Source organism: Ranitomeya variabilis, chromosome 1 (assembly GCF_051348905.1).
Source record: "Ranitomeya variabilis isolate aRanVar5 chromosome 1, aRanVar5.hap1, whole genome shotgun sequence".
NCBI classification, from domain to species: Eukaryota; Metazoa; Chordata; class Amphibia; order Anura; family Dendrobatidae; genus Ranitomeya; species Ranitomeya variabilis.
In genome coordinates this window covers 171,073,284-171,086,279 of record NC_135232.1, presented here as the reverse complement: position 1 = coordinate 171,086,279, position 12,996 = coordinate 171,073,284, and the positions used below count along the sequence as shown (strand labels likewise).

Here is a 12,996-nt window from a genome sequence, read left to right as displayed (position 1 = left end):
GAGGCTTCACTAGAGGCACTCTTCCTGTGTGGGGGCACCATGCAACTTCACTAGGGGCACTATTCCTGTGTGGGGGCACCAGGAAGCTTCACTAGGGGCACTATTCCTGTGTGGGGCACCATGCAACTTCACTAGGGGCACTATTCCTGTGTGGGGGCACCAGGCGGCTTCACTAGAGGCACTATTCCTGTGTGGGGGCACCAGGCGGCTTCACTAGGGGCACTCTTCCTGTGTGGGGGCACATGAGGAATAACATAGTATATATATAACTGTGGCCTCGGACATGTATTTCCTTAGTCCTCCATAGTTGGTAGGTTTATTATTCACAAAAAAAAAAACCGTAAACTAGCTCTGGATGGCTGTGTACGCCGACCAGCCCTCATCGGTACACCCTCCCGCCCATAGGACAGCAGGCTCAATGGCCGCCGCCATGGAGACGGGTCCCGCCTCCTCACTCCCTGACCTACACGTAGACATTGTGCGGTTGTTTCCGGGGCAGCAGTCACCGGTTTCCGCTTTGTAGGCTCCTTCGTCCCGAGCCTCCTCCTCCGCATCTGCCACGCTTACAGGAGCTGCTTGTCCCCTACATCCGGGACACGGCCGGGGTGAGTGAGAGTCGGGGGTCGCCGCCGGGACCGAACAGTGCAGGGCCGGGAGCTCTGGGGACAGCAGTGCAGGCGCCGGCCATGTGCACGGATTGCTGTGGGACTCGTACAGGAGGCGCAGGGTGACCGGTCTCTGTGCGGCCCAGAGCAAGCTACTGCTCCCTGTTATCAGCTGAGCTGACTGCTGATAGCAGGCGCCCATCATTATCCTTCTTCCATGGTGTATACAAGCCTGTATAATGGGTCCTCAGCCTGTGCTGTGTGCAGCGCTGCCCACCAACCGCTGATTGTGGGGGCTTCGGCAGATGGACCCCCGATAACCACATCTATATGGCCTTTTTCCCATGAAGGGACATTGGTACCGCCCTCAGGATGTGTAGGGCGCGGTGGCCATGATGTGCCGGTGTCTGTATGTTGGGCGCGGGCCGTATAGTTGCCCTGAGACCCCCAGACCGGCCCCCTGCACGCTGTTGGCTCCTTTGTGGAATGATGCACCTCTTACATATGGCCGGACCGCCGCTGCACATGTAGAGCAGTCCCTGAGTGTGAATATGGCCGTACAGTGCTGGTATAGGGCCTCTGGTAGTATCGGTCAGGGGTGTACATTGGGACGGCCATAGGATACCACCGTACAGAAGCAAGCTAGAAGATTTCACCCAATAAGTGATTTCCCGGTTGGCGGGTGATTATCAGGAAATAAGGGCGCGTGTTCCCAATATTGGTGCAGTGTAACTGCCCCTCAGTGAGCTGTCACCTTACTGAATGGCAGCGTAGTGCAGATCGGCCAAATATCCAGGAGCCTGCACACAAGAGGCTTATTGATGGTCAGTGGCATTGTTAGTTCCCGGCCCCCCACATCTGCACGTGTTGCTCCTATGGGTTGGAGGAGATTTAAATGAGTAGCGTAAGCCACTGCCAGACACATCCGGTGATGGAACAACAAGCCCCAATACACAAGTCATCTGCTCTCCAAAATCTGCTGGTTTGGACGACATCTCTACGGTGTATGGGACCTATGATGTGGTGCTGTGCAGGGCCAAGAAAGGGGTTTGATTCTGTAAGGACTTAGCATGGGCGTCTTACCCAAATAAAACCTTTGTGCTGAAAGGATCCAGTCTGATACATGGCCCTAATTCTACAATTCCCGCAAAGCACATCTGGCAGTAGCCAAGGAGGGGGTGTTCATGCTTGGGACAAGTCTGCAGTCCGTGTATGATGTGATTTGCTGACACACACGTTCGGCTTCTTAATAGAATCTGTGTAATGGCGCTGTCACTGCATTCAGTGGCTCACGTCGGGGCTTACATCCAACATTTGTAGCCGCTTTCTCCACTCTCCCCATTGAAAACACATGAACACTTGGCTGTGCCGAACACTCATGTGACTGGTGAGTCGGGGGGAGATAACTGACAGCCTGCAGCTCATTCTGCCGTCCGCTGTGGTATGTGCATGGCCGACTTCAGCCTGTAATTCGATGGCCACCGCACTGGTTATCCTGACTTTGAATTGGAAAGCATATTTTGCACCTGGTGTAATACAGGGGTGCAGCCACAGTGACATCGGGGGACACTGCGCTCGGAGCTTGGAGCCCACAGAAATGTTCTTCCGATGCATAGTGTATGAATAGCGCCTACCATGTTACCTGAATTTATCAGATAGTTTTATTTAATAGATCTCTTATTCTCTCATTTCTTGGCTCTTTGTAGGTGGTGATAATCTCTGTGGCTTGTGGCCAGTAATAACGTGAAGATGCTGCAGTGTCTGGTAAATGACTCCAGGGTCGGCTCCTTGCTATCTCTATTCCTGCTTATTCTGGGTTGTGCCACTGCCTCCGAAATTACCTTTGAACTTCCCGATAATGCCAAGCAGTGCTTCTATGAAGACATCATTCAGGGCACCAAGTGTACGCTCGAATTCCAGGTAAATCTCACTCCGTTATTCTCTAGTCCGTGTGTTCCTCCCATACAGTTGGGTTATTGAGTGCGCCTGACTTGTTCTACGTTGGGAGGTGAGGGGCACTGCTGGCGCGGCGTCCGTCGGCTGCTTTTCAGGTCTTGTACACAGGTGTTTCACTGGTATCCTTGTCCCAATACTTGTAGCATTTGTTGTCTCCCTGCGACAGTAGCGCCATTTGCCTCTCAGTAGGGAAGTGACAGGTGCCGGACAACCCCTTATGACTATGTAGTGTAGTGCAGAGGAGGTTTGGCGGTGTTTCGCACTGCACGGAGACCAGAGTAGTGTGGTGTATGGGCTCATGAGCAAGATCAACTGTTTATATGGCAATGTAGGTGAAAAAATAGTGTCTTGCGAAAGTATTCACCCTCTTGGCTTTTCACCTATTTTGTTACATTGCATCCTGTGTTTAAATATTTTTATAATCCGATTTGTGTATGATGCATTAGCACTAAAGAGTGGAAGTTGGTGACGTGAGAAAAATCTAGGCATAAATTAATTTTATGGGATCAAATAATAAGTAAAAATTGGCATGTACATATGTATTTGCCCCTTTTCCTACGAAGCCCCAAAAAATTTTTGGTGCAAGCAATTGTCTTCATAAATCGCATGATTAGTGAAAGGAAGTCCGCCTGTGTGCAATCTAATGGCACATGGTCTGTCAGTATATACACACCTTTTCTGAAAGGCCACAGAGGTTGCAAGAGGCACCACTAACCAAACACCATGAAGACAAAGGACATCTCCAAACAAGCCAAGGACAAAGGTGTTTTGGGTTATTAAAAAAAAAAATATATATATATATATATATATATATATATATATATATATATATATATATATATATATATATATATATATATATATATATATAAAAAAAATTGGAACAGCACAAATACACTACTTATCTTCGGGTGCAAAGCCCAGACAACCCGTCCTTGGTTGTTTCCTGTCAGTATATTTCACAAAAGCAGGCAGCACTCCATAGTCTTTGAGACAAAGTGTAGGTGTTTATTGGACCCACATCTCCATATGCAACGTTTCGGCTCTGCTGAGCCTTTTTCAAGCCTTGAAAAAGGCTCAGCAGAGCCGAAACGTTGCATATGGAGATGTGGGTCCAATAAACACCTACACTTTGTCTCAAAGACTATGGAGTGCTGCCTGCTTTTGTGAAATATATATATATATATATATATATATATATATATATATATATATATATATATATATATATATATATATATATATATATATATATATATATATATATATATATATATATATATATATATATGTATATATATATGTATATATATATATATCCCCCAATCTCTGACGACCCTTCCCCGGAGCACCATCAAATCCATTATCCTCAAAGGGAAAAAAAATCACAACAAAGCTGCCAAGAGAAGGGCCGCCCGACCAAAACTCAAGGCCCGGGCAAGGAGGTTATTAATCAGATAGGTAGCACAGAGACCAAAGGTAACCCTGAAGGAGCTGCCGAGTTCTCAATCAGACTGGAGCATTTGTCCATAAGACCACAATAAGCCGTACACTCCATAGTGGTGGCCTTTATGGAAGAGTGAGCAGGAAAATGCCTTTACTTACACACAAAATAATTGTCAGGCTCGTTTTGAGTTTGCCAAAAGACATGTGGGAGACACCCCAAATGTATGGAGGTGTGGTAAATGAGCCCAAAATTGAACTTTTTGGCCACCAGGGTAAACGTTATGTCTGGTGCCAAACCAACATAGCTCATCACCCCAAGCAGTTAAACATGGTGGCAGCATCACGATGTGGGGATGTTTTTCAGCAGCAGGGATAGGGAAAATGGTCCGAGTCGAGGGAAAGATGGATGGTGTGAAATATAGGGATATTCTTGAGCATAGCCTGTTTGTCGGTCAGTGATTTGAGACTGGAACGGAGGTTCACATTTGAAGGAGATAATGACCCAAAGCATACTGCTAAAGCAACACTCAAGTACTTTAAGGGTATGTTTCCACGGTCAGTAAACGCTGCTTGTTTGACGCTGCAGCGTCAAACAAGCAGCGTCCAGATGTTCCAGCATAGTGGAGGGGATTTTATGAAATCCCGTCTCCACTATGCGTGGAAACCCGCACGCGGCGGCCCTGCGACTCCGGACATGCTGCGCGTCTTTTCAGAACGCAGCATGTCCGTACACCTTGCGGGGACGCAGCGTCCCCGCAAGGCATATCACAGGGCCCTATGGCGAGGGGTGCGATGATCCCGGATGTGTACTGTACACATCCGGCACCATCGCGTCCCAGAAAGGGGGCGGGGCTTAGCGCCGAGCGGCTTCGCCGCTGCGGCGAACCCGCCGGCAAGCCGTACCGTGGAGCCATACCCTCAGGGTATGTGTCCACGTTCAGGAAACGCTGAGTTTTTGACGCAGCGTTGAGCAGCATGCATAAAAAACGCAGCGTCCAGATGTTACAGCATAGTGGAGGGGATTTCATGAAATCCTGTCTCCACTATGCAGTAAAAGACGCATGCGGCACACCCGAGAAAACTCACATGTGGCGCGTCTTTTAAGAACGCAGCATGTCCTTACATTGCAGAAAAAACTCAAGGACACCTCAGGTGCAGATTTGGTCAGGATTTTACCTGCATAAAATCCTGACCAAATCCTGAAGCAATCCTGAACGTGGACACATACCCTAAGGGGAAACTGGTCAGGCTTAAAATTGCTTTTCACCAGAGGGAACCATCTAACTTGAAGGACCTGGAGCAGTTTTGCCTTGAAGAAGGGGCATAAATCCCAGTGGCAAGATGTGGGAAGCTCATAGACTTATCTAAAGTGATTGCAGCCATAACTGCCACAAAAGGAGGCTCTACAAAGTACTGACTTTAGGGGGTGAATAGCTATGCACACTGAATTTTTCAGTTATTTTGCCCTTTTTGTTGTTTACTTCGCAATAAAAAGAAACAAAATGTTCACAGATGTAGGCATATTCTTTACATGAACTGATTCAGACCCTCAACAAAAAAAATTGAAATTCCTAGTTGTGGTGGCAAAACACCAAAAATGGTGGGGGTGGGGGTGGGGGTGGGGGTGGGGGTGGGGGTGGGGGTTGGGGGTGTGTGTGTGTGTGTGTGTGTGTGTGTGTGTGTGTGTGTGTGTGTGTGTGTGTGTGTGTGTACTTTTGCAAGCCACCAAATGTATCGGTACCTCTATTTGTTGCCTAAATAAAAAATCCATAATTTAAGCAGTATGCAAATGAGGCATTGTGTGCTTTGCTACACCCAGGGCACATAACAAAATTGTTTTTTGAGTTTTTAACATCCTTAGTGTAAGAGATGGGTCAATGTGTGTGACATCAGGCGCCAGCCAGGAAATCTAGCTCGTGAATAGATCAACACTTTCCTCGCCTCTACACTCAGGTGCCCTGGCTTTAGCTTTCTACTGGACATGCGACACCCAGCCTTGCTGGACACCTTGAAGAAAAGCATTGAGGACACTTGGTGTGTTCTGGCATACAGCAAGGCTGAGTGGCGCATGCGCAGTAGAACGCTAAAACCAGTGCCCTCCTCAAGACCTCTTAGTGCACAGAGGCAAGGAAAGTGCTGATCTACATCAGTAGATTTCTTGGTCAGCACCTGATGGTAGACACATTGACCCATCACTTGTAGCTTAAGCCTCATTTGCATATTGCAAAAAGCGCAGCTTTATCCAGCTTCAGGTAATGGATAGTGCATATATAGTAGTACCAACGCGTTTCTTTTAGTGATCATCATGCCCATATAAACAGTTCAGGAGGTGTTGATCTTGCTGACATTCCCTTTAAAGTGACCTTTCATGGCACCATATCCCCATTAGGTCCATTATCATTTTCATACTTTACGCCGAATACTTGGTTGAGGGTTACATTTTTAAGAGTGCTCAAGGAGCGCATTAACGCGATGGTCACAGCCAGTGTCTGACAGCAGTCTACATCTATTTCTCAGTAATTATATCTAGGCTTGTTTAGTTTGAAAAAATAAAAACGTTCTGTACGACATTGTGACAAGGAGACTGCCATTAGCTTTCCTTTTACTGCCGTTGTTTCTCTGAATTTTGGGCCCGATGGTGTACTGGAGTCGGGCGCTCCTGATTCCTGACGCATAAGCCGCTTCATGAATCAGGAGCGTCGTACACCGCTGTGTGTGCCTCACCCAAAAATATTAATCCAGTCCCCGCTGGAGTAAGATTTGTGTTGTAGCCAACTCTGCCACTCGTCATGAATTATGACGAGGGCCTGTCGCTCTGCCCATCTTTTCGGAGCTGAGAGAAACTGCCAAATTCCACAAAATTTTGGTACAACTTTGCAAGAATGCTGGTGTGAAAACCCATTCATTGAGCCCTTTGTGTTTATTCTATTTATTAAAATTTAAGCACGCCGCCTGTCAGACTGGAAAGTTCAGTTCTGCAATTAATCCACGTAGAAGGCGAGGTGTTGTATGTCAGGTCCTCCTGTTGATGCTGTACCGACTATATTTTACCTTGGTTTTGAGGTTCAGCTTTAAATGCATAATCATAACATTTACTTTTAGCTAATAAGAAGTTACAATTGGTACAAATAAAAGATTTTTGTTTTCTTTTTTTGTGTGTGACCCTAGAGGGTACGTGCACACGTTGCGGATTTTGTTGTGGATCCGCAGTGTTTTTGGACGCGTGGAATTGCACCAAATCTGCACTGTAGTGCACAACCAATTTTAATCTATGTGAATCCAGAATTGGCGCACACATGCTGCCAAAAAATCCAAGCAGATTTGCGTTTTATTTTCCGCAGCATGTCAATTCTTTTTGCGGATCTGCAGTGTTTCTGCACCCATTGACTTTCATTGAATTAGTCAAATCCACAGCAAAACCGAAGGTGTAAAAAGATTTGCGGATGTGCGTGCGAAAAAAGCTACAGAAAGGCAGGAGGAAGAGTGTCTGGGCGGAGAATGTGTGTGTGTGACATCCACCCCCCAACTATTACCCCACTTGCCACCACTACAGGGCAAGTGGGAAGAGAGAGGCTAAGTGCCGGAATTGGCGCATCTTAGAGATGCGCCAGTTCTGGGGCGGCTGAGAGCTGGTGTTTGTAACCGGGGGGGGCAATATCCATGGCCCCTTCCTAGGCTATTAATATCAGCCCACAGCTGTCTGCATAGCCTTTTCTGGTTATTATAGGGGGACCCCACGTAATTTTTTTTGGGGGGGGCTCCCCTATGTTAATAGCCAGTAAAGGCTAAATATACAGCGGTGAGCTTCTATTAATAGATTGGGAAGCTAAGTGGGTATTACCCTCTTCCCAGGCTATAAACATCGGCCCCCAGCCACTGGCTTTCCCACTCTGGTTTGGAAAATTGCGCAGGAGCCCACGCCATTGTTTTTGTTTGTTTTTTGATAAACAGATAATGTGTTTAAAGGTACCTTCACACGAAGCGACGCTGCAGCGATATCGACAACGATGCCGATCGCTGCAGCGTCGCTGTTTGGTTGCTGGAGAGCTGTCACAGAGACAGCTCTCCAGCGACCAACTATGCGAAGTCCCCTGGTAACCAGGGTAAACATCGGGTTACTAAGCGCAGGGCCGCGCTTAGTAACCCGATGTTTACCCTGGTTACCAGTGTTAAATGTAAAAAAACAAACACTACATACTTACATTCGCGTCCCCCGGCGTCCGCTTCCTGCACTGTGTGAGCGCCGGCCCTAACAGCAGAGCGGTGACGTCACCGCTGTGCTTTGCTTTCCGGCCGGCGCTGACACACTCAGTGCAGGAAGCTCTGAGCAGCAGCGCGGACGCCGGGGGACGTGACAGACATCAGAGGGTGAGTATGTAGTGTTTGTTTTTTTTAACTTTTACAATGGTAACCAGGGTAAATATCGGATTACTAAGCGCGGCCCTGCGCTTAGTAACCCGATATTTACCCTGGTTACCATTGTAAAACATTGCTGGCATCGTTGCTTTGGCTGTCACACGACGATACACGCCGATCTGACGACCAAATAAAGTTCTGAACTTTCAGCAACGACCAGCGATTATCACAGCAGGATCCAGATCGCTGCTGCGTGTCAAACACAACAAGATTGCTATCCAGGACGCTGCAACGTCACGGATCGCTGTCGTTATCGTTGTAAAGTCAATTAGTGTGAAGGTACCTTAAGTCCGGGGTCACACTTTAGAGAATCTCGCATCTCAATACCCAACACTGCCGCCAACACTTGGGATTGGAGTGTGGGGCTGCATGTATTTCTATGCAGCTGAACAGCAGTGTCGGGTATTGAGGTGTGAGTTTCTCGCAAGTGTGACCCCGGCATAACGCAGATTGTGTCTTTATTTAACTCTTTATGTAACATTTTATTATGTTTATTACTAAACATGTGGCTTGGTATTATCTATCCCATATCTATCTATAGATATATCTATCTGTGTGTGTAAACATTATTCTTTAGTGGAGTATGTAAAAGAAGAGGTTGAACAAGGAAATTACATCACAATTCTTCTTTATTTTTTTGTTAAATAATATATATTTAGCTTACAAAAACGCATTCAAATCCGCATGAAAATCCACATAAAAAATGTGCGGATTGTCAACTGCGTTTTCTGCCAAGAGAGGAAGAATTCACTCAGAAAATTCCATAGGCAAATCCACAACGTGTGCACATACCCATAGGCTTTGGTCATGTGTGGTTTAGTTGATGAGCTGGCATTTGTTGCTCCTGGCAGTGATTTGATTGTCTTCAATGTAAAGCTGATCTGTCGGACTTGTCTCAGTATACTAAACCAAATCCACTTAGCTACGCAATCATTGTACAGGATGATTCACTCGCTACTTTACCCAGGAAAACTGCTGTAACTTCTAAAAGAACTAGTCAGCCGTACTGAAATTTGGACTGTACACACCTTGGTTCTTGACAAGTGAGAGTGCAGTGAACCTCATTGACGATAAACGTCCTCGCACCATGTGGTCTCACCGACTTGTCTCCACTACGAGATCTGCTGTGTAAACAGTGTATTCTGCCATTGGTGAATACGCTGCAACGTACAAGAACATTTCTGGATAGGCATGATGGAGGACGTCTAAAAATGTCTAAGGAAACCATTAAAGATGTGAAACGGTGACTTCTGGCATCTCCACGTAAATTGTTGTACAGGCTTTCTCAGGAGACTGGCTTGTTGTATTCCAACTGTCCATGAGAGGCCTAGAAAGGTTGTGTTACCCCATGCAGAGTCATTGTGTTAAATCAGTACAGCCAGATTTTTCCTTCTATGGCCATTTGAATGGTCGGTGGTACAGAAACAAGGCGCAAACATTACATTGACTCTGAGCGAACATATATAGAGAAATTCAGGCTATGACCCCAGACTTCCTGCGGAATACATTCAACAATATGGAACTGCACGTGCAAGCGTGCTTGGATGCGAACGGTGGACATTTTCAACACCTGCTTTAAAACATCAGTTTATCATAAACCATATTTCAGTAGCGAGAGAATCACCATGTATTATTTGCCAATGCTAACACATCAGAATAAGGCTCCATTCACACATCTGTGTGACACATCCTAGTGCAGTCTGGTTTTTTTTCTTAGCCAGCACACTGACCTATAGCTTTCTATTGATGCTTACACACATCCGTTTTTAAAAAAACGGGTCCGAGTCTCTGATCCAGAAAACCAAGAACATGTCCGATTCTTATCCTTTGTATAGATCAGACTTGGCCATTAAAATGGATGAAACTAGGAAGGTGGATTTTGGGCTTCCGAGTTTCATCTGTTTTTAACCGATACATTAAGTTACTGGATAAAAAAAGTTCCAACAGTCAAATAAAATTTGTAGGGGTCCAGAAACCAGACTACCATCCCCATCTCGCCCCAATAATCAGCTGTTATCGACCGGATACAAATACTGTGTTGGAAAGCACTCTGCAGCTCCACACATTGTTTAGCAGCCTCTTTCCCAGTTTTTCTTATTGCGATGCTTATTTTATCTGATCCCTGAACTCCTATTGATGAGCTGTTCAGTAAAGCAACTCTCCAGCTCTTTATTTTTTTTATTGCAGTGCTCGTCCTTGTAATCTAAGGTCCCTACTTGGCCTATAATGTGTTGTACTTACCCGTTGCCATCTTCACCTATCGCTGCCGTCAGTCTCCTGTAGTTTGTGACCTGTCGGAGCGCTCCATTGTTTGCTGGAGGGAGTCGGAGGTCACTTTTTCAATGCAAGTCTGAGATCCTTGTTCTTTCTCTCACAGACTTGCATTGAGCACTTGTGACGTAGCTTCTGACTTCTGGCTAGTCTGAAGTTACGGCCATAAGATGGTGTCGTGCTACCAAAACACCGCCAACAGCTGGTGAAGGGGACAGCTGGTAAGTACATGACTACGGGCAGGGACCTTAGATTAGAAGCACCACTCTAGCCTTGAAAACCAACTGGAGGGGGTGGTCTAATGGTTACGTCTCAGACAACCCTTAGAAACTTTAAGTAAAGTGGAAACTTGCACAACCCCTTGGCTACAGTTTTTACCCATGGCCGGTATTTGGTGGGTGCACTTCTGTTGTCCGTTGACATCACTCTTGGTAATTGGATGTGTTTGGGTGATATTAATAAATGACTTCTCGCCTTCTGCTGCCTAGCCACAATCTTATCACACCTTTCAGTGACCATCCCAATTTGTCAACACTGCTGCGTCCAAGAAATATTCGCTCCAACGTGTTTTCAAATCCCTTTTGGTAAACATTAGGTCCCTGATTTCATTAAGACTAGTGTTTTGTACGCCAGTCTTAGTGAGGGGTGTGCAGGAATAAGATGCTCCAATTCACTAAGAGGCATGCACCTTGCCAGAAATGTTACTCCAATCAGGGACTGGAGCAAAGTTTCTTGCCTAAGAAATGCCGCCACTTTCCATGAATTTGACAGGCAATTGGTGAGTAAATGCTAATAATAATAATAATTTTTATTTATACAGTGCCATCATATTCCGCAGCACTTTACAATTAAGTGTACTTAATTAAATGCTAAAAGTTGCTTAAAATTTTGTACAACTCTGCATTGTGTTAAAAAAATAAAATAAAAATTGCAAATTGTTTTATGACTGTTTTCTGATATAAACACATTGATGTATCAGTCTCCCATTTTGTTCTTATAAAACATGGTGTGACAAGTCCTAAAACTCCTGTCATGTGGCATTTTACAGTAACTCGTTGTTTATGGGCTAAATACGAGGTGGTGGTGCTTGTTTTTGCATATACAATGGTATATCTGTAGTTAAAGACCATTTCCGTCATTTAGCTGTAGACACCTTTTAATGCATATTTGGCCACACACACTGGAGAATTACGGTATTTCAGCTCATGTGTCCTGTATTCAATGTGTAGGAATCTGTCATTACATTGGTTAAAATCTGCAGGAATCTATAACATAGGGACTTCTGGGATCTGTCTTTCAGATGGGAATGTAAAGGTTGCAGGATTGGCATTCGTTGGACATCCCCATAGTTATTTTAAAGGGGTATTCCCATCTCCAAGATCCTATCTCAATATGTAGTTGGTGTAATAATAATTCTGATTTGCTATGTCACTTATCCCATGTGCAGGGCACTGCAGTATCTTAAGTATCCATTATTACAGCCACTGATATAGTGAGTTAGCTGTTAGTGGTCGTATCCATGGATACCTAAGCTACTGCAATGCCCTGCACAATGGGTAAGGGACATAGCGAATCAGAACGACCTACGTTTCTAATTGGAGATATTTGCTATTATTATTATTATTATTATTATTATTATTATTATTATTACACCTACTACATATTGGGAAAGGATCTTGGAGATGGGAATACCCATTTTAATCTGCCAAGTTGTTCTTGAATCCCTGGCAGTTTGGATAGAAGACAATCCCTTGTTTTTAAGTTACATTTGTGGTATAGGGGAAGACATTAGTGCTTGTTGGACTTGGTGTAATGTGCTCCAGCTGACATGTTTTATGCAAAAAAAAAAAAACCCTTTCTGACCTCTGACGGGATAGTATGTCCGAGGTCAGAATCCACTGCTATTAACTAGTTAAATGCCCACTGTCTTCTGATTTATTCACATTGCGGGGCTGGGATTCACAGGCAGGGCGTCCGCACAGGCGCAGTCAGCTAGACTGCATATGAGGACAGACGGGCAGCGCTCACTGTGCCTGCTCAAGGCAGGAGAAAAGAGCGCAGGCGCCGGCTCATTTCAAAACAGCAGTGAAGAGGCGGCGCCAAGAAGACTTGAGTGACGGCTGTGTGGCGTCTGCAGCAGGGGGGAAAGGCCTGCCTCCTTGACTGAAGAAAAGGCCCCTTGAAGTCCTGGCGCCTGTGTGCGGTGCACGCGGCAGCTTCCGGTCCCAGGGTTGGTATGAGCGCAGGACCTGTGATTATGTTGCGGTCACATGACCGTGACGTCATGGCAGGTCCTTCTCGC

General features: G+C 45.7%; 1 protein-coding gene across 1 annotated transcript in view; it reads left to right on the top strand.

Annotated features, from left to right (window-relative positions):
- Window positions 1-375: 375 nt before the first annotated feature.
- TMED7 (transmembrane p24 trafficking protein 7) overlaps window positions 376-12,996 on the top strand; it is a 30,259-nt gene continuing 17,638 nt past the window's right edge. The window contains exons 1-2 of the mRNA XM_077290599.1: window positions 376-605; window positions 2,312-2,525. Coding sequence (XP_077146714.1) covers window positions 2,355-2,525 — 171 coding nt within the window. The 5' untranslated portion in view covers window positions 376-605; window positions 2,312-2,354. The remainder of the gene's footprint in view (window positions 606-2,311; window positions 2,526-12,996) is intronic.